At 37.6% G+C, this 22785-nt stretch overlaps 1 protein-coding gene across 2 annotated transcripts in view; it reads left to right on the top strand.

Moving 5' to 3' along the window:
• ZFX (zinc finger protein X-linked) overlaps positions 1 to 10994 on the top strand; it is a 66591-nt gene extending 55597 nt beyond the window's left edge. For both annotated transcript variants that reach the window (XM_053579900.1, XM_053579899.1), the window contains exons 4-8: positions 4524 to 4673; positions 4896 to 5039; positions 5416 to 5568; positions 6080 to 6220; positions 7033 to 10994. In XM_053579900.1, the coding sequence (XP_053435875.1) occupies positions 4524 to 4673; positions 4896 to 5039; positions 5416 to 5568; positions 6080 to 6220; positions 7033 to 8216 (1772 nt within the window). In that variant the 3' untranslated portion in view covers positions 8217 to 10994. The remainder of the gene's footprint in view (positions 1 to 4523; positions 4674 to 4895; positions 5040 to 5415; positions 5569 to 6079; positions 6221 to 7032) is intronic.
• Positions 10995 to 22785: the final 11791 nt, after the last annotated feature.

A 22785-nucleotide genomic window follows, 5' to 3' on the forward strand; every position in this document is an offset into this window, starting at 1 on the left:
AAAATAGCTGGGCGTTGTGGCGGGCGCCTGTAGTCCCAGCTACTCGGGAGGCTGAGGCAAGAGAATCGCTTAAGCCCAGGAGTTGGAGGTTGCTGTGAGCTGTGTGATGCCACGGCACTCTACCGAGGGCCATAAAGTGAGACTCTGTCTCTACAAAAAAAAAAAAAAAAGTCTCCTATCACCTGAAGCAGATGCGTTCAAACTCCTGATCAGACTCTTGAGGGACAGTGTACCTCTAAATCTGCCTTTATATATCAGGCCCCATCCCTACAGCTTCTGATTGTTTTAGAACTGCTGGGCTGGAGCCCATGTTTTTAAGTTCCCTAAGAGATTTTTGACGTCTGACCTGATTGAGAACCCTCCAGCCTACCAGGATCAAGTCTGGACCCCTCTCTCTGTGCACGAGGCCCTCCATGACCTAGCTTCAGCTCAGCAGTCAGCTGCATCTCCCACCATGTCCTATACCAGCCTTTGCCCTCACATTTCAGCACTATTGAAGAATGCTTTCTGTGGAGTGCGAATTGTGAGATGGCAAGACCCCTACAGCCTGGGAGGTCTCGTGTTCAAGGAACGACCCCCAACTGCTTCTCCTCTCTTCCTAAAACAATAGTCCTTTCTCCTTGTTCCCTCTGCCAGAAGTCATGTAGCTTCTGTATACTTTTCTGTGTTTTGCCTAAAAGTGCATAGCCTTCTCTCCCTAAAGTTAATCTTTACCCCATGTACTATTACTTCTCAACCTTGTAAGATGAAAATATTCCCACTTTCCTTGGTGATAAGCAACCTTATTTAGGTACTATATAAATAAAGCTGTTCACATGATTAGGTGCTAGCTGTAGTCATCAGCTGCGCCAGATTTTTTGTTCCCATCTCTTTATCTTTGATGCAATCTACGTCTATTGTGTGATTTATTTTCTCAATTCCCCGCCATTCCCACTCTGGTTTATTTACTCTTTGCTCTTGTTTGCCAAAGCTTTCCTTTACCATTATGACATTCCCTGTCTCAGTCATTTGTCTCTGCTGTGTCCTTTTCCTGAAATAAATGCCCTTCTCTTTCAGCAGGAATGAAGTATCCTTCCTTTATTCCCATGGCAGCTACCAACACACAGTGTGATGTTTGCCAATCATTTCTGACTCTGTAATCCTCTTCCATGCTCAGTATCAGTTTATTACTAACAATTGCATTAGAGAGTTCAACTTTAATATCGTCTTACAGTCTACATAAACAAGCTTTTGCTTTTTCCTTACAAGTGACCTCCATCTAAATTTACTTTAAATTCTGTAAGGAAAAGTATAAGGTGTCAACAAGTGTATTTTCAGGTGACTTGTTTGGTTTCAAAATTGAAGGTGTATTAAAGTGTAGTTTGCTATTTAATGATGCTAACACTGTCAGAAATAGAGCAAAACAACAATGGCTTTCAGTGGGCCAGCATTGTTGCTGGGATTTTTACACTTTGCATTTGAGGCGGGCTGATTACATTTTATAATTTTTGTGTTTGTACATGACAAATAAGAGGTTTGGGGATGCTGTTTACAAGCAGTTCTCTGTAAGTAGTTTATTTGGGATGTGGATGATCTTGATTCTCAATAAGTCAGAAGCCAAGTTGGTAAGTTGTCACTATCATTTTGCTTTTTTAATGTTGGCCTTTGAAATACCAGATTCATCTTGATGTTCTATGTAAGAATTTTGGTTAGATAAATTCAGTTTTTGGAGTTGATATAGAGTATGACAGGACTTTGTGGAATTATCATTTCAAAGATGTTGGAATCTGAGTTCTATCTCAGTATAATGGGTACATATTACACTATGAATTTAAAAAGTTACAGCAATCAAACCCACCACCACCTAGCCTTTGTTGCAGTACCATCCTTACTTGAGTCATGAACACATGAATCTGATTTCCCCTAAAGGTATCTTGAGATAGTTAACATAGTTTTTTGGTTTCTCAAAAATCACAGTTGCTTCTACCAATTTAAACCCCATTCTCCAAACTCTGACTGGGACTAAAGTGGCTTAATATTTGAATTCTCAGTGATTGCAATTAAGTTACTCGACCTCTCTAAACTTCAGTTTTCTCTATTATAAAATTAGATAATACTGTACCACCTCCCTCACAGGATTGTTGTGTTAAGTAGTACTTTAGCACAGTCACTTAATAAATGAATGGTAGTTGCACTATTATTACTACATTTAAACATAATCTTCTGTTTACTTGTCCACTTTCCCACTTACATTGTAAACTTCTGGAGTCCTTTTCCTTTTTTTTTTTTTTTGAGACAGTCTCACTTTGTTGCCCTTGGTAGAGTGCTGTGGCATCACAGCTCACAGCAACCTCAAACTCCTGGGCTCAAGTGATTCTCTTGCCTCAGCCTTCCTAGCAGCCGAGACTGCAGGCTCCCGCCACAACACCTGGCCATATCTTGTTGCAGTTGTCATTGCTGTTCAACTGGCCCGGGTGGGCCAAACCCACCAGCCTTGGTGTATGTGGACGGCATGGTAACCACTGTGCTATGGGTGCGGAGCCATGAGTCCTTGACTTTTTCATACTTGTATCTCTAATACCTAGTGTAGATTTACTGTTTGCTGAATTGAATGAAACATAAATGTCCAACCAAAAGGAAAACAAATACATCCAGCAGAGAACATGAGAAAGGGAACTAAAGGAAATGAAAAGGTTTGGTGGTGGTATTAAACGTAAGCTAAATGAGTCGTCTTTTCTGGCCTTTGGTCCTGCTCTGCTCTGGTTGATCTTCCTGTGTGCCACATAGGCCAGCTGGGCCTATAGCAGGGAGAACATTTCTTTAGTGTTTCTCTAATGGTCTCAACATCGATAAATCCAACTTTTGTGATAAATTATGCCAACTGCTAAGTTTTCATTATCTTTAGCCACCCTTTCTGTTGTGCTAGAGATAGGAATCGACACTCATCAGTGATGTGTAATGTAAAGTTACATTATATGGGGATTATATTTTGGGTATTTATTAAAATCCAGCGTCTATATTTTAAGATACCAGTTTTCTTATTTTATTTTCCAAGTCTTAAAAGATGGAATCTTTGTTGCTTAAAAAAAAAATGTAATATTTGTTGTATATCCCCTGAATCTCTACTAGTGAAAATCATGTATACCTCTGTTTTGTTGTCTTGTTTTTTTTTTTTTTTTTCTTAAACATAGGCTATCTTCATTAAGGAGGGCAGTGGGTATATGAAAATATGTTTGAATTCACATATTAGTGCATTTGTCAGCAAGGACCTAGAGTCATTACTGTCATAACATTGTATGTATATGTTACGCATTTGTGTGTGTGTATATATATAAATAAAGTGTGTGCGTGTAGTTTTAAGTTTAAAGAGATTGAATTAGAATTTCCATTGGCCTTCTCATTGCGGTGTATGTTTTTGGCAGTGATGTTTTGATTATTTTTAAATACATTATTCTAATGGAAATAGATCAAATGATGTTCTATGAAGTATTGCTTATGAAATATTTATATGAAGACTGTATGTCTTGATTTTACAGCTAGGACATTCTTTCAAAGTTTTTACTTTAAATGTTAAAAGTATCATTATCTTTGGCTAGGTGCAGGGGCTCATGCCTAGAATCCTTATAGCACCTTGAGAAGCCATGACAGGAGGATTATTTGAGGCTGGGAGTTCAAGACCAGTCTGAGCAACATAGTGAGATCTCATTTCTAAAAAAAAAAAAAATTAGCCAGGCATTGTAGCATAGTCCCAGCTACTTAGGAGGCTGAGGCAGGAGGATCATTTGAGTCTAGGAGTTTGAGGTTGCTGTGACCTAGGATGATCCCACTGTACTCTAATAAAGCCCAGGCAACAGAGTAATACCCTTGTCTCAAAAAAAGAAAATAATAATAATAATAATAATATCTTTCATGTTGGGATGCTTCTACCCTATGGCTTAGCAAAGGCTAAGTCTAGTCTTCATTCCTTAGTTTTTTTTCTGGACTACTAGGAGTTTTCTCTGTGTATACTATTTTTCACTTTAATATCTGATTGCATTTAGAAGTCTTTAGAAATGCATTTATTGAATATTCTACTTCTCTAGGTAAAATCATCCAATTTTATGTGAGTCAAGCTGGAAATTATATATATATATATATTTTTTTTTTTTTTTTTAATAGAGACAGAGTCTCACTGTACTACCCTCGGGTAGAGTGCCGTGGCGTCACACGGCTCACAGCAACCCCCGACTCTTGGGCTTACGTGATTCTCTTGCCTCAGCCTCCCGAGCAGCTGGGACTACAGGTGCCCGCCACAACGCCTGGCTATTTTTTTGTTGTTGTTGCAGTTTGCGGGGCTGGGTTTGAACCCGCCACCCTCGGCATATGGGGCCGGCGCCCTACTCACTGAGCCACAGGCGCCGCCCTGGAAATTATATTTTTAAGAAGGACTTTTGAGGTTCAAACCTAGCCCTGGCCAAAAAAAAAAAAGAAGGACTTTTGAAAATGGTAACATTTTATTTAAGTACTTGCTATTATTATTTGTGACATATGTCTTGCCTTTTTAGTGGATGATGCTGGTAAAATAGAACATGACGGTTCCTCTGGAATGACCATTGATGCAGAGTCAGAAATCGATCCTTGTAAAGTGGATGGCACTTGCCCTGAAGTCATCAAGGTGTACATTTTTAAAGCTGACCCTGGAGAGGATGACTTAGGTAAGAGGAAACCATTAGTACATTATACATCTTCATCCAAATGCTGCAACCTGAATACTTTTAGGTTATTTAGATTGAGAACATTTGAAATCTTTTCTGAAGATAACTTTTGTATAAGAATTCTAATGCAGTAATAAAAAAGTATGTAAAAAGTATATAAAAAGAAACAAATGGAAATGAAGTTTTCAAATAAACTCTTGGAGCTGTCTTCTTCCCTGATAGGTGGAACAGTAGACATTGTGGAGAGCGAGCCTGAGAATGATCATGGCGTTGAACTGCTTGATCAGAACACCAGTATTCGTGTTCCCAGGGAAAAAATGGTTTATATGACTGTCAATGACTCTCAACAAGAAGATGAAGATTTAAGTAAGTAGGTGGACTTTCTGTGGGAGAAAATTTTATGATTCTGTGGCTTTTTTTTTTTTTAATGGCCAGTATTTGAAACAAATAAGTAATATTATTTGAGAGATCACTGTGTTACCATATGCCAAGGGAAACATCAATGACTCTTTATGTATGCTGAGAATGTTGCTTTAAAACCAAATTATGGTGATGAACACCAAGGAGTGAATGATTAATTCAACAGTTATTTATTGAGTGCTTACTACGTGAAAACTATCTTCTAGGTATGTAATGTTTGGACCTTCTTTCTTTTTGTCTGTTAACTGCATTCAAATAAAAATATGTTTCCCATGAGCTCTGTAAAAATGGTCACAAAAGTTTTTATAACTTTTCTATTTAGATGTTGCCGAAATTGCTGATGAAGTTTATATGGAAGTGATTGTAGGAGAGGAGGATGCGGCGGCAGCGGCGGCAGCAGCTGCTGTGCATGAGCAGCAAATGGATGACAATGAAATCAAAACCTTCATGCCGATTGCATGGGCAGCAGCTTATGGTAAGTCACCTAGCAGCTTTAAGATTGATTGAATTGGTTTTTGAACATGAATTCATGATTGAAAAACTGTTTCTGTGGTCTTAGGTTTCAGAATTTGAGATACCAGTACCCCATAAGGATTATTTGATTTAAATAAGAGTAGAGGAAGATTATAAAGTCAACTTTTTGTCTTTATTTTTAACAGGAATTTCCTTCATGTGTATATTACGTAGAAGGAAGTACTGCAAGAAGTACACGGGCTTTCAAGCTGAAACTTACCATCTTGATTCTGTTTGGCCCATGATTTTACAATGTTGGGAGACAACAAGGGAGTCCATATGTTTTTTAGCTTTGGAAGCTAGGCATTTCCTATGTTCTATAATAAATGTGTTCATAAAACCCATTACCTAGAATGGGGAATTTCTGTCATTCATGAGTATCATGGCTTTTCATTGTTGTAGTTAATAAAGAACTCCTAATTCTTTAGAATTTATAATACTGTATAATTTTGTTTTTTAATGCGCATTGTTAGGTAATAATTCTGATGGAATTGAAAACCGGAATGGCACTGCAAGTGCCCTCTTGCACATAGATGAGTCTGCTGGCCTCGGCAGACTGGCTAAACAAAAACCAAAGAAAAGGAGAAGACCTGATTCCAGGCAGTACCAAACAGGTGAGGGCACACGAGTTCCATGGCGCAGCATGCTCTGCGAGCTCTCAGATGAAACTCTACTATGTATCCACAGGGGTGACATGATGGCATTTTAGCTGCTAGACCACATGTATCTTTTGTGTATGAATTTAAAAACATAATTTTCAGAATTCAGTGATATTCATGAATGATTTCCTTGGATAAAAAGAAATAGGAGATGGATCAAATGTGGATTAAACAAAAATTCAAAGCTCAAATGATTTTTATGTGGAAATGAAAAGAAACCCCTCAAATATAAGCATTAACTTTTTAAATAAATAATTATGTCAGCATAAAGTGGGCATAATTTACAGAGCAGCAGGATAAGTACTTCAGTTCATATGACATATTCCTGTCTATTCTTGTATAATTTGCAAATTAAAAATTATATGGGTATGTTTAAGCTTTACTGAAAATTAACATAAATTATGATTTTTAGAATAACTAAAGCATAAATTTTGATTATAAAACTTCACTTTTATAAATAAATTCTTAATCTCTAAATTGTTACAGCTTTTAATCACTACTTGATAGAAGTTACATATTCATTAATATTTTTAAACTGAAGGAGTGAGATTGATGCGGTATTACTGGATGAAGTTTACAGACTAGTTCCTCTTTATGACTTGGTTGCTGTGTCTCTCACGTTGAAAATGGTAGAAGAAAGGTTATGTAGCAAATAGCCTACCTTAGGAGTCCTTGGCCAACAGTGGTCAGAATACACACTTTAAATTCCTAGAGAAACCAGAAAGAACTTGGTTTGATAACTCATATTTTTTCTCTTCTTTTCTTAGCAATAATTATTGGCCCTGATGGACATCCTTTGACTGTCTATCCTTGCATGATTTGTGGGAAGAAGTTTAAGTCGAGAGGTTTTTTGAAAAGGCACATGAAAAACCATCCTGAACATCTTGCCAAGAAGAAGTACCGCTGTACTGACTGTGATTACACTACCAACAAGAAGATAAGTTTACACAACCACCTGGAGAGTCATAAGCTGACCAGCAAGGCAGAGAAGGCCATCGAATGCGATGAGTGTGGGAAGCATTTCTCTCACGCTGGGGCTTTGTTTACTCACAAAATGGTGCATAAAGAAAAAGGAGCCAACAAAATGCACAAATGTAAATTCTGTGAATACGAGACAGCTGAACAAGGGTTATTGAATCGCCACCTTTTGGCAGTCCACAGCAAGAACTTTCCTCATATTTGTGTGGAATGCGGTAAAGGTTTTCGTCACCCATCAGAGCTCAAAAAGCACATGCGAATCCATACTGGGGAGAAGCCGTACCAATGCCAGTACTGCGAGTATAGGTCTGCAGACTCTTCTAACTTGAAAACACATGTAAAGACTAAGCATAGTAAAGAGATGCCATTCAAGTGTGACATTTGTCTTCTGACTTTCTCAGATACCAAAGAGGTGCAGCAACATGCTCTGATCCACCAAGAAAGCAAAACACACCAGTGTTTGCATTGTGACCATAAGAGTTCAAACTCAAGTGATTTGAAACGACACATAATTTCAGTTCACACGAAGGACTACCCCCATAAGTGTGATATGTGTGAGAAAGGCTTCCACCGGCCTTCAGAACTAAAGAAACACGTGGCTGCCCACAAGGGTAAAAAAATGCACCAGTGTAGACATTGTGACTTTAAGATTGCAGATCCATTTATTCTAAGCCGCCATATTCTCTCAGTTCACACAAAGGATCTTCCATTTAGGTGTAAGAGATGTAGAAAGGGATTTAGGCAACAGAATGAGCTTAAAAAGCATATGAAGACACATAGTGGCCGGAAAGTGTATCAGTGTGAATACTGTGAGTATAGCACTACAGATGCCTCAGGCTTTAAGCGGCACGTTATTTCCATTCACACAAAAGACTATCCTCACCGGTGTGAGTACTGCAAGAAAGGGTTCCGAAGACCTTCAGAAAAGAACCAGCACATAATGCGGCATCATAAAGAAGTTGGCTTGCCCTGACAGTACTTCTACAGGCATTTGTAGAGATGTTGGCCTTGAAACAGAAAATTCATTTTAAAGCCAACCAGTCTTGTTCACATACAATACTGTATATCGATTTATGCTGTGTACAAATAGAATTAATTGCTTCTAGTTGACTTTTTTTTTTACATTTTGTTCAATAGTGTGTTCTGAATTCTGTTCAGTTTGTTTAATAAATGGGGAAAAATGGCAACAAGCTTGTTGCTTTTAATAAAGTAATCCCTGGTTCTATACTGAATTTTTCTATCCTAGACGTTTTATATTTATTTAAATATTTACCTTGCTTACCTTGATGGTACTCTTCTAAGACCATTTACCTTAAGGTAACTTTAGATTGGTAACTCTGAAAATATTCATGTTGACTCATTTTGTTTCCCATAAATTTCTCACAATAAAATTATCAAAGACATCTACTAATACAAATGGGAGATTTTATGGTCAGGTCTAATTATAACATGGAAGTCATTTACTTGTCTTGCTTAATATTTTCAGACCACATGATAATGAAAGTTTCCATTTGAGCTTTTGCGTCCCTGGCATTGCTGAGTAAAGAACAGTGGCTGGGTTCGTGTTTACTTTTCATTTTGTTGAGCAAATAAAATATACATCTTTGGCTTTCTTTGGACTATTTACATCTTTTGTCAGTGTAGCAAAATTTTAGAAAACCTTATTGAAAAATTTTGCTTGATCCTGTTGTATTTTTATTATTCTGTCTGTGCTGCTTTGTCTTGGAATGGTTGTGTGCTACATATGAGACTTACTGAAGACCGCATTTTGGAATCTCCTAGAGGTAACTTGTGGCTTATAGGATCTTTTGCAACTTTATATATGTAAATGTACCCTGAATTATATGTATACACATATATAAAACATGTATCTGTGTGTATTGCTTATTTTACATATTTATACACACAACCCCAAGTAGTAGTTGTTTAAAATCTATAATGAAAAGTATTAAATTTACAATAACATGAAAGATCCAGGGATGCATGAGAGAGCATTTTGTAAGTCATGCTCTTCAGAGAGACTACTCAGGTTAAGAATTAGAAGGAAAATAAGGACACTAGTATTTTTGAAGAGTAAAGGTATTTTCTTTTAAATATCTTTGGTAATTAAAAAATAGAAGTTAAGATGTTTCTAGATAGAATGTTTCGTACAATTTCAGCTCCATGCCTTTATATTTTTCTGAAAAGCTAATGAGTATCCAGACATAACTCTCACAGCTCTCTCTGAGACAACTCTGTCTCACCAAGTGAGGGGGACAGAGAGGAAACAGTGGCTCTCTGTGGACCAGAGAATGGGTGCTAATTATGACTTACACTTGGCAAGTTCAGCCTGCTCTGTTATTTCTTAGTTACAGTTAGCAAACTTTTAAAAACTTAACCTCAAGTTGGCTTTCATTACAGGATAAAGGCATGATGTTGTAAGTGCATACGGAAAGTCTGAGGCCTTATTTGGAATATCACCAAGCTTTTCATAGTTCTTTCTTTCAGAGTAGGCATATTTTAACAGGTCTAAATCAGAGTCATAAATTCATAAAAGGAACTTGATTAATTAGAATTTGGTTGTGTTAAGTTGAATCTTGGGGAACAATACAATTTTGGGGGTCCCTTAAATTGGCTTCCCACTTGATAGCTGCCTTGCCACTGCATTATGGTGCTCCATCCCCTTTGGGCTGTTAGGTTTTTACCTTTCATCTTTTTCTTTGCCACCGATATTTGTACTCGAGAGTTATATTTTTAGGGTTAGTAAATGAAATATTCAGTGTTTGGCAACCCTTTGGAGTGCTAGATTGATTTAGTCTAGTTCTAAATCAAGTGCTTTAGGCTGGTGTGATGAACTCCAGCCTAACTACCAGTCAAAGCCAAGGCATGGGTTTTCCTAGCCTATCCCATACAGAATTCCCGTATCTTCTTGGCCCCTGTAACATGCTTCTTTTTTTCCCTTTAAAGTAACTTAACATTATGTGATACATTGCCCTGGTATTCTTGAAAGCTCTGTTCATATTTGTTTTTTAACTTTTAAAATCTCCCTTAATTTTTATTTTTCCCCAAAAGAATGTAAAACATCTAAATGAAAGTGGAAATTTATGCATTTTAAAACATCCTATAAAATTAGTACAGAAAATATAAATGATTGGGTCATTTAACTATATTTTTTTAAATGAGCTGAAAGATAAAGAACACAACACTTTACACACTTTATATTTCTCGTACATACTCTGGAATCATACACAGTTCTTTTCTTTTTAAAGCACAATATTGAAACCTTTAAAAGGTATTTAAGGGTTTGGTCAAGTGAATATGATGAAATGTATTTGTCTGTATAAAGAGAAAATGAAATTGTAGTCACTGTTATGTACTGACATTAGTTACAACCTAGTTTTAATTCTTAAAACAATTTTGATTAGCAAAGCTAAAAAAAATGGATGTTTCAGTTAAATGTTTTAAAGAGGTACAGATTTTTACAAGGACATAATATAAGTTATTGTTCTGTAGAAATATCCTATTAAATATTGTATGTCCCGCCCTCTGTACACTTTGTAAAAAAAGTAAAATACATAAAAAGATCATATAGGGATGTGTGACATTATTGTAATTGTGTACTTGAGAATAACGTGCAAAAATAAAAATCAGAATATTTTCCTGTTAATGAATGTTTAGTCTATTTGATACCAGTACTAAGTTAATGCTTTTTCTTAAGAAAAAGAAATGTACAGTTTTTGTAAACCTAATAAACATCAAAAGCAGTGAATTATTTTCATCCCCCCAGTTTTAATTCCTTTTATGCAGCAGCGGAATGCAAAATGCTTGATTGCTTTGAATTTTGTGACTCAGATGCAAATACTGATATTTCAGTCCTGTGAATTTGCAAGTAATATTTCAGAGAAGTTAAGAGGTGATTGGTGAGTTCTTTGATGAGCATGTCCTTGAAATTTATTTTTTTCTTTTATCTTCATAAAGGATTTGTTTTATTAGCATTTCCAATTCTCCTGAGATAAATTACCCATGCATAAAGTGGTTTTTGAGAGCACTTAAAGTTCATTTCAGGATCAATTCACAGTACATCAGTGGGGACCGTCACTTCCTCCACAGCAGAAGCCCTGTCCTCAGGTTACCCCTTTGTGCCCAGTTTGGAGGTCTCTAGTTGATGCTAACATATTAAGAGAATGGTCATTGCTATCATAAACATCAGAAGTTAGGTAGAAGTTACCCAGAGTCAAAAGAGAACAAATTCTGCTATCTTTGATTTTAAAGGTGAGATTATGCAGTTTAACTGAATAAACAAGTGTTTGCTTGATAGTTGAGATAGTAAATAATCAAAATTTGAGGTAAATGATCAAGAGAATGTGGTGAATGTCACTGTCCAGACCCATAAAATCAGAAAACTGTAGCATGCTGAAAAACCTAAGTTACAACAGAAAGTCCCACCAATGACATCCAACCAGTCCATGATCTTAGCCAGTCAGATAATCTGCTGCTCTGTTCTCTGGAATCTTAGTATTACCAATTGCATTTTCCAAAATTGCTAAGGTTCATGTAAGGAAAAGCATGGCCAATGAATACCTTAAAAAGGGTGATATTTCAGAGCAGTGGTTTTCAAAGTGTGGCCTGGCAGCATAATCACCTGGGGCTTTTTAAAAGATGCAAATTCTCAGTCTCACTCCATCCCCACTAATTGGGAAGCAGGATGTGGGACAGCCATCTTTGTTTTAACGTTTTCCAAGTAATTCAAATGGATGCTCAGGTTTAGGAAACATTTCTAGGGCACTTGAAGAGCTCAATTACTGGTGCAACATGTGTGGTAGATGAGATCACAAAAATGAAACTAAAAACCAGAATTGGGCAGTGAAAATAAAAGTAAGACCCAGACAGTTTATACCTTCAGTTTGTCCTTTTGAAGTGTGAGCCTGCCTGTCAATAAGTATGTCCTTTAGTGCACGTGTAAAAAATAGCCTACACTTTCTAAATCTTTTATGGCTTCCCATAGTTACATTCCTCAAAGGTAAACAGTTCAGAGGATGATGCAGCAAGTAAAAGAGAAGGCTGACAAAACTTGTGTGTGTGCATGTGTGTTTAATTGGCCTGGGGTTACATAAGTAATTCATATTCAAAAAATCATTTTACCACATTCTGCAGCTGTTTAGATAAGATCAAAATTAAGTTTGCCCTATGGATTTTGTTTGATCTTTTGTTTCGTGTATATATTGTTTGCCTTTTTCATAAAATAATTCTTGGATTTGTTATATATTGTTCCTGTTATTTTTGACATCTTTGCTATTGTAAATAAATTCCTATTTTGTTTTAAGTTACCCTAGTGGAGTGTTGGCTGTAGACAAGTTACACACACGGAAATGAGACTTAAAGCACAGTTTTAAATCCCCAGCTCTTTCCAAGCTGGAAGTGATGTGACCCCCTCATTAGTTCTGACACCAAGGGATGAATCACTGTTGCATATAGGCATAGCATCTGTACCTACTTGGATTTTCAAATCATTTTCTGACCTCCGAGATGGAAATACTTAGTTCATCAAGTTTGAGGTCAACATCAAGAATTATTTCTCTTTACTTGGTTTTACCTGTTCAGTTACTCTCCTGTGTTACTTGTATTGCTGGTATTGGTAAACACAAAGGATTTGGCATTATATTGAACTGCTGATAATGTAAAGCCACTAGGAGACTTCACTGCTAACACCTAAGAATTTAGATGTCATTTAGCTATGTGAACTACCACAGAAATATCTAAGCACACTAAGACTACAGGATCGTTTACTAGACCTAGTTTCTGCTTGTATTTGACTATTAAGTGCAGAACCCATTTCCTTTTGCTTGAGATTCTTTGAAATAGAGGAAGTATCACAAAGCCATCTGTTGGAGTTTTGGAGGTTCTAATCATACCCTTCCTCCCTTGTGGGTTCTAATTCTGCTGAGAATAGACACAAGAAACCACCAACCGAGTGTGAGACTTACTCTAGTAAAGCTGGATTGGAGACCCAGAAGCTGAGATGAGTCTGCCTCCAATCTAGGCCTTGACTGATGCAGCCAGTTACTTGAAGGCATGGGGCCTATCTTCCACTCCTCTGTGAGCTAGAGAGACTAGTTGGTCTCCCACCAAAGAAGTATCTTCCCCAGCCCTCCCAGGCTGGGATACAGGGAAAAGGGGAGAAGGATCTGTTATGCCATCCTAATAAAGGTTAGTTCAATTCTGGATTGTCCTCTAGCATTAGCACACTAGCAAAATGTGAGGGTTTTCCCTTTAGCCTTCCATATTTGTGTCCATTTTTCTTCTATTGATTTTTACTGTTCCCTCTTGAAGTGGCGATTGTGGCAGACTTTCAAAGGCTTAGTTCCTGTTTCTCCCAAGGCAGCACGCTTTAGTTCTTTAGAAGAAGGATTTTTAAAGGCCAAATTACTTATACAAAGATGGAAATCTTGCAAGTTGTTTTTATGACATGCTTTTGTAACAAAAATTAGGAAATGATCACCCTCATTGCCAACTTCTTTATTAAAGGGATTGCTCGTCTTTGTTCTCTTCTGATCTTAGCCTATACACATAAATCTTTTATCCATCTTGTAATCACAGCATTGATTTTATTCTGGGTTCAGCGATTTGCTTTTCAAAGATCAAGTGTGTTTCCATATCTATTAGCCTGCCTTTAAACATGTTTTAAAATGCACATTCTTCTTGGAAAGAATATGGAAAATTCAGAATGGTACAAAGAAGAAAGTAAAGTGCCTTCCCCTACCCCACCCCCGTCTCAATCCCATTATGTGGAACAGTATTATCCTTTTTATACTGAGTTTTAATTTTTATTAGATTTTTTCAATTGCAAAGTACATGGTATTGTAACAAATGTACAATACAAAATAAATAAAAAATTAATGATCTCACTCCCATATTTCCTCTAAGCTAGTTTCCTTTTAATCATAGGTAACAGACTACACACCTTTCCTGAGAGGTCATGTAACTTGTACAAAGATAGATATGTAAAGAAAGCTAGAAGAGGCTTGGGAGATTTCAGGGGTTTTGACCAAAATAAAGATTACATATCTTTACACATTCACTTAATATGTCTATCCCTCTGGGACAGTAAACCAAGCTCTATCCCATTCTCTCTCTCTCTGTCTTTTTTTTTTTTTGAGACAAGGTCTCTGTCACCTGGGACAGAGTGCAGTGGCATCATCAGAGCTCACAGCAACCTCAAATTCTTGGGTTCAAGCAATCCTCCTGATTGAGCTTCCTGGGTAGCTGGGACTACATGTGTCCACCACCAAACCTAATTTTTAATTTTTTTTTTTTTTTGAGACAGAGCCTCAAGCTGTCCCCCTGGGTAGAGTGCTGTGGCATCACAGCTCACAGCAACCTCTAACTCCTGGGCTTAAGCTATTCTCTTGCCTCAGCCTCCTAAGTAGCTGGGACCACAGGTGCCCACCACAATGCCCGGCTATTTTTTGGTTGCAGTTGTCATTGTTGTTTGGCAGGCCCTGGCTGGATTCAAACCTGCCAGCTCTGGTGTATGTGGCTGGTGCCTTAGCCGCTTGAGCCACAGGCGCCGAGCCTAATTTTTAAATTTTTTTTATAGCGATAGGGTCTCCCTACGTTGCCTGGGCTGGTCTCAAATTCCTGGCCTCAAGCAGTCCTCCCACCTTGGCCTCCCAAAGTGCTCGGATTACAGGCATGATCCACTACACCCAGCCTTCAATAACATTTCATAGATGGAGCCTACCATTGTTTAGTCAACCATTCCCTTTTGATGGGCATTTAGGTTGTTTCCAGTTTTCTGCCTGCTACGAGAATGCTGGAGTAACTATCCTTGCTATATAATTCTTAGATACTGTAATGTGATTTATATAGAATGAATTCTCTCAAGATACGCTATTTTAAAAATGTTACCAGATATGTAATCCTAGCACTCTGGGAGGCCGAGGCAGGTGGATTGCTTGAGCTCATGAGTTAGAGACCAGCTTGAGCAAAAAGTGATACCCCGTCTTTACTAAAAATAGAAAAACTGAGGCAAGAGGATCACTTCAGTCCAAGAGTTTGGGGTTGCTGTGAGCTATGATGCCACAGCACTATACCCAGGGAAACAGCTTGAGACTTTGTCTCAAAAAAAAGTTATCAGATATTATCAAATTATTTTCTGCTATAATGCAAATTCCAAGAATGCAGGGATTTGTGTCTGTTCTATTCATTGTTCACCTAGAATACAGCAGCACACAGTGATGCTGAAGAAATATTTCTTGCATGGTGAAGTTTGCAGGATTGTAGCAATTCATACTCCCATAACTATATATGGGAGAGTCTGTTCCTCTCAGCCATTCCCTTTATCTTTAAACAGTGAGTCTTATAGTTAATCTCACAAGTTCAAAAATAAAAGAATATATCATTGTTTCCATTGCTTTGACTGAACTGCAGTGGAGTTTAATACTTCAATACATCTAATAGCCCTTTGAATTCTCACACTGATAAATTACCTATTCAAATCCTGTGCCCCGTTTTCCATTTGGAGTCCTTTCTACACTAAGCCTATTAACTTTGTAATACATTTGCTGTACCATTTTATGGTCTATAATTTATCTTCTTATTTATATAATGTTTTGATACATGGAAATCTTTAATATTTGTGTGATCAAATATTTATTTGTTGGGCAGTGCCTGTGGCTCAAAGGAGTAGGGCGCCAGCCCCATATGCTGGAGGTGGTGGGTTCAAACCCAGCCCCAGCCAAAAACTGCAAAAAAAAAGCAAATATTTATTTGTTTTTCCTTTATGATTCTGGGAGTTTCCTGTCCTGCATAAAAAGGTCTTTTTGGGCAGTGCCTGTGGCCCAGTGGGTAGGGCGCCAGCCCCATATACAGAGGGTGGCGGGTTCGAACCTGACCCCGGCCAGCTAAAACAGCAATGACAACTGCAACAAGAAAAAAAAAAACAAGGTCTTTTCTATCCTAAAGTTCTATCAAGTATATATCTTTTGATATTTTGATTGTTTTAATTTTGTTTGGATTTTTTTTTTTTAAGAGACGGAGTCTCACTTTATCACCCTCGGTAGAGTGCGATAGCATCACAGCTCACAGCAACCTCCAATTCCTAGGTGATTCTCTTGCCTCCGCCTCCCGAGTAGCTGGGACTACAGGCACCTGCCACAACACCTGGCTATTTTTTTGTTGCAGTTTGGCAGGGGCTGGGTTTGAACCCACCACCTCCTGCATATGGGGCTAGCGCCCCATCCCTTTGAGCCACAGGCGCCACCCCAGTCAGTCATTCTTTACTCCCATGAACTGAAATGACACCTTATGTGGTAATCATATATATCCTTGGATTTCTTTCTGAAATCTATTTTATTTTAATGATCTGTTTTTCTTGTACTGATGCCATATTGTTTTTCTCACGGCAGTCTGGTGAACTTGGAGGCAGGCAAACCCTTCTTTAGTTCTATTCTTTTTCATCGTTTTCTTGACATTTATTCTTCCACAGAAATATTAAAATCATTTTACCGGGGCGGCGCCTGTGGCTCAGTCGGTAAGGCGCTGGCCCCATATGCCGAGGGTGGCGGGTTCAAGCCCGGCCCCGGCCAAACTGCAACCAAAAAATAGCCGGGCGTTGTGGTGGGTGCTTGTAGTCCCAGCTACTCTAGAGGCTGAGGCAAGAGAATCACTTGGGCCCAGGAGTTGGAGGTTGCTGTGAGCTGTGTGAAGCCACTGCACTTTACGGAGGGCCATAAAGTGAAACTCTGTCTCCACAAAAAAAAAAAAAAATCATTTTACCCAGGACAGCGCCTGTGGCTCGGTGAGTAGGGTGCCGGCCCCATATACCGAGGGTGGTGGGTTCAAACCCAGCCCCGACCAAACTGCAACAAAAAAATAGCCGGGCATTGTGGCAGGCACCTGTAGTTCCACCTACTCGGGAGGCTGAGGCAAGAGAATTGCCTAAACCCAGGATTTGGAGGTTGCTGTGAGCTGTGACGCCCTGGTACTCTACCGAGGGTGATAAAGTGAGACTCCGTCTCTTAAAAAAAAAAAAAAATCGGGCAGCACCTGTGACTCAATGGGTAGGGCACCCGCCCCATATACCGAGGGTGGTGGGTTCAAACTCGTCCCCGGCCAAACTGCACTGGAAAAATAGCTGGACGCTGTGGCGGGTGCCTGTAGTCCCAGCTACTCGGGAAGCTGAGGCAAGAGAATCACCTAAGCCCAGGAGTTGGAGGTTGCTGTGAGCTGTGACGCCACGGCACTCTACCGAGGGTGATAAAGTGAGACTCTTGTTTCTACAAAAAAAAAGAGAAAGAAATCATTTTACCCAGTTGCCCTTAAAAGCCCCATTGGGATTTTTGATTCCAATTGCAAGAATTTTTTTTTTTTTTTTGCAGTTTTTGGCTGGGGCTGGGTTTGAACCCACCACCTCTGGTATATGGGGCCGGCGCCCTACTCCTTTGAGCCACAGGCGCCACCTGAGAATTTTTAATATTAAATTGAGACTGACATTTTCATCATATTGTCTTCACATCCATGTTCCTCCATTTAGTCTGGTTTTGTTTTACATTCTTCCATAAAATATTATTGCTTTCTTCATATAGGTTCCATACTTTCCACAAGTACATTATACTTTTTGTAGCTACCTAGATACTTCTAGATTATAGAGAAAAGCTTTTGACTTTTATATATTTTCCATATACCCAGTTAATCTACCACATTATCTTCCCAATTCTAATTGTGTTTTAGGAGTCTTAAACTTCTATGTGTGGCAAAAGATGCCAATTATTTTCTTGTTGTGTCTTATATTAGCCAGAACTTCTAAAACAATGCTGCATAATAGCAGGCATTTTTGTGTTACTTCTGATTTTAATGAAAGTACTTCAGTATTTAACCATTTGATATAATATTGGTTTTGGAAAATAGCATTTAGCAAAGTTAGATACTTTCCTTCCATTATTATTTTACTTAGCGATTTTATCAGGAATGACTAATATAATTTGTCTTTTACTAGCTATTGAAATAATTACTTGGTTTTCCTTTTCTGTTTGTTGATGTAGGTAAAGTACATTGAATTACACTGATAGATTTTCTTTTTTTTTTTCTTCTTTTCCTTTTTTTTTTTTATTGTTGGGGATTCATTGATACACTGATAGATTTTCTAAAGTTAAACTTGCCACATTTCTAGGATAAAAGTACCCTACTTCAGCAATTTTTATTATTCTTTAAATATATTGTTGCTTAAACTGGATAACATTTTATTTAGAATTTTTGTATCTATGCTCATAATTCCAATGTTTTCCCATTTTGTACTATTGTTACCAGGTTTGAATAGTAATTATTCAAAAGTAATAATATTAAAAACTCAGTTTTAATGTAACACTAGCTCTATATGATAAGCTTGGAGACTTTAATCTCCATGAGTTTAAAAACTAGAGGCATTATCTAATTTTTAAAGATTAGAGAGAACTCAGTTGTAAAAGCATTTGGGCCTGATGCCTCTGTATAAATCTTTACTTTTCTGATCTCTTCTACATTGGTTGATCCATCAGTTTTTCTTAAATTTTAGTATCTATATTTCCCTTGGAAATGTCCATTTTCTCTGGATCAGTACTTCTCATTTATTAATGTGCATACATGTCACGTGGGGAATGCTGTGAAAATTTCATTATGATTAAGTGGGTCTGGATTCTGCATTTATTGGAAGCTCTCTGGTGATGCGTCCATAGACCACATGGTTCAAACCCTTCAAGAATTCAGTGATTCTCTAACCAGTGTGATGAAAATATGTCAAATGGTCTATAAAACCAGTGTATGGTGCCCCATGATCGCATTGATGTACACAGCTATGATTTAATAAAAAAAAAATTAAAATTAAAAAAAATAAAAAAAGTGGGCGGCGCCTGTGGCTCAAGGAGTAGGGCGCCCGTCCCATATGCCGGAGGTGGCGGGTTCAAACCTAGCCCCGGCCAAAATAAAAAAAAACAAAAAAAAGAATTCAGTGGTTCTCAATTTTGGTTGAACAACATAATCATACAAAACAGAGCCTTTTTTTTTTTTTTTTTTAAACAGAGCCTTTGAACTTCCCAGTGTCCAGGCCACACCCCAGGCCAATCAAATTAGAATGGATCTCAGACATAATTTTTCAAGCTTCTGAAGTGATTGCAGTGTGTAGCCAGGAATGAGAACCACTCTTCTAGATTTTCAATGTATTGCCGTGGAGATGTATACAATATTCTCTTATTTATTATTTAGTAGTCTCATTTTCTTATATTTCTGGCTGTGTCTCCTTTCTCATTTAAATATTGTATGTTTTGTTATCTCTCATATGTCTTTAAACAGCCTTTCAGATGTTTTGCTATTTCATAGGTAGTATCAGAGAAACTGCTTTTATTTTCGTCTATTCTTTATAGTTTTTGGTTTTCTACTTAATTTTCTCTTCCTATTTTCTTCTGGTTTACTTTGTTATCAAATTAAAATGTCTTATGTTTCACACTTCATTAATTTTTGTTTCTTTTTAAAGGAAATCCTTGAAAGCTGTACATTTCCTTTGGTATACAACTTTAGCTGTATGCCATTGCGTATGAATTGTTCTTTTTCATAACTCTCTAGATAGTTTTACCTATCAGTTTTAATTTCCTCTTTACAGTTGTGTTTAACTTCCAGCTAGTAAACATTTTTATTAATCTCTTTAATGTTGATCTCTTGTCTTATTGGTTTGGGTTCAAAATATGGCCTGTATAACCTCTACACTTTTTGAAATTTTTGAAGTTTTCTTTTCGGGAAACTTTTGATTTTATTATTCAAATTCTCTATTTTTTTGACTACTTTTTAGTTCTTGGAAAACCTACCTTCAGTGTGTTTTATGCAGCTCCCTTGCCTTTCAAACTTTGCTTTATGCATTTGGCTTCTATAGGTTTTTGTCATATAGTTGTTTGAAAGATCTTCATGACTGCATCTTTTATAGGGTATTTATTTTTTGTTCTCTTTTTACATATTTGGTCTTGAATTTTGCTTTGTCTGATATGTGTTTTGTGTCTCAACAAGACTTCTCTCTTGTATTACAAATTCTCTGTTGTGTTACCATAATCTGTTTAGACATAAATGTATACTGCAGGACATTTTGCTCCTGCTGTTACTTGTCTATTTCATTTTCCCCCATTTGACATCTCTGTGCTGAATAAATTTTCATTCAATTGATGCATGCCTTATGTTTGTTCCTTCATATCTGGTATGTGGGTGTATATTCTTTCTAGGCCTCGACTACTCCCAAACATCTGCTTTTGCCTTGACAAATGATCTTAGTTGGGAGGTATAAACGTTTGGTCACAGTTTCTTTTCTTTCACGGTTTATAGACATTTCACTGTTTTTCACCTTCAGTGTTATGAAAAGTCTGATGCCTCTTCCTTTGTTTCCTGATGTTTATATAATATTTTTATTTTTGAAAATCAGAAAGTTCACGAGGACCCAGGGTTTGTATTTTATTTAAATTATGTCCAGAATTTGTTATTTGTTGATCCCTTTCTTTCTGACAAGTCAAGTCTCTCTTCAGCCGAAGGAAGTTTGCTTACATTTTGCGTATAATTATTACTTCTCTGACTGGTATGTTGTATCTTTGGGTGTTCCTATTATTAACATAGGAGATCTCCTGGATTCGTCCTGTTGTCATAAAATGACACTTCAATCCCACACCCTAGCGTGTGATCATTATTGTACTGAAAAATTAAAATGTTTGAAATTGATGACCCTTGAAGAAAAAAATCAAGAGAGCGGTGGAGTAACAGTGCTCCTGAGTTACTTCTCCCTAGTAGGAGAAACTTCAGCCAAAAGTTTCCTTTCATAAGAAACATTTGGGGTACCTTCTTTGCCTCAAATTCAAATAAAGAAATATGCAAAAAAGTCTTAATGTTTGGGCGGCTCCTGTGGTTCCAAGGAGTAGGGCGCCGGCCCCATATACCGGAGGTGCTGGGTTCAAACCTCGCCCCGGCCAAAAACTGCTAAAAAAAAAGTCTTAGCACATAATAGTGCTGGATAACAGTTTCCCACCTCTTCCTTCCCTTGCATATTACAAATCTTGTTACATTAGCAAAAATGAGAGCGTTATAGCAGACATCACCATTGTTCCTGAATGTTTTTCCTCATGTTATTCAAATTTAACATGCAACTCTAAGCTTTGTTTCAATGGCCCGATTTACACTCTTACCAGCATAATTGGAAAACAGTTTTAGTGAGATTATGCAGCAATATATGAGAATATTGTCATACCTTTAAGTTTTGCCAATTTTTGTGCACATAAAAAGATTACATTGATGCTTTGATTAATGTATTCCTAATTATAAATAATATTGAGCATCTTTTCACATATTTATTGATTATTCGTTTCCTCTTTTGTGACATGGCTGAATAGATATTTTTTTGCCCATATTCTATTAGATTGCTTGCCTTTTTCTTATTGTTCCATAAACATTCTTTATTCTTTTTTTTTTTGAGACAGAGTCTCAAGCTGTCACCCCGGTTAGAGTACCATGGTGTCATAGCTCACAGCAACCTCAAACTCTTGGGCTCAAGCAATCCTCTTGCCTCAGGTTTTCTATTTTTAGTAGAGACAGGGCCTTGCTCTTGCTCAGGCTGATCTTGAACTTGTGAGCTCAAGCTATCCACCTGCCTCGGCCTCCCAGAGTGCTAGGATTACAGGCGTGAGTCACCGCACCTGGCCACATTTTTTATTCTTGATATTAGTCCTTTGTCAGTTATCTGTAATTTTAAAATCCCTGCAAATATCTTCTCTTGCTTTGTGGTTTGCCATCTTACTCTTTTTCTTGTGCCTTTTGATGAACAGAAGTTCATCGTTTTAACATAGCAAAACTGAAAACTTTTCATTACGATTAGCACTTTATGTATCTTAAGAAATCCTGCCTTTCCCTATAGTAATGATGATATTCTCTGATATTACCTTCTTAAAAAAAGCTCTATACTTGGACTTTTCACATTTATGTCTTTAACTCACATAGCATCGGTTTTAGCATGTAGTATGAATCAGGCATCCAATTTAAGTTTTTCAACTTCAATTTGATACAGTTCAACTCTTTATTGAATAAAATACTTCCCTCAACTAATTTGCAGAGCAAGCTTGGTGTTATGTAAAATATTCCTATGTATGTGTGCCTGTTTCTAGAATCTCTGTTTTATTCCATTTGTCATTTGTTGTTGCAAATGTACCACACTATTTGTTTTTTTTTTTTTTTTTTTTTTTGTAGAGACAGAGTCTCACTTTATGGCCCTCGGTAGAGTGCCGTGGCCTCACACAGCTCACAGCAACCTCCAACTCCTGGGCTTAAGCGATTCTCTTGCCTCAGCCTCCCGAGTAGCTGGGACTACAGGCACCCGCCACAACGCCCGGCTATTTTTTGGTTGCAGTTTGGCCGGGGCCGGGTTTGAACCTGCCACCCTCGGTATATGGGGCCGGCGCCCTACCGACTGAGCCACAGGCGCCGCCCTGTACCACACTATTTGAATTACTGTAGTTTTTTTTTTTTTTTTTTAATTTGGCCGGGGCTGGGTTTGAACCCACCACCTCCGG

Source organism: Nycticebus coucang, chromosome X (assembly GCF_027406575.1).
Source record: "Nycticebus coucang isolate mNycCou1 chromosome X, mNycCou1.pri, whole genome shotgun sequence".
Taxonomy (NCBI): Eukaryota; Metazoa; Chordata; class Mammalia; order Primates; family Lorisidae; genus Nycticebus; species Nycticebus coucang.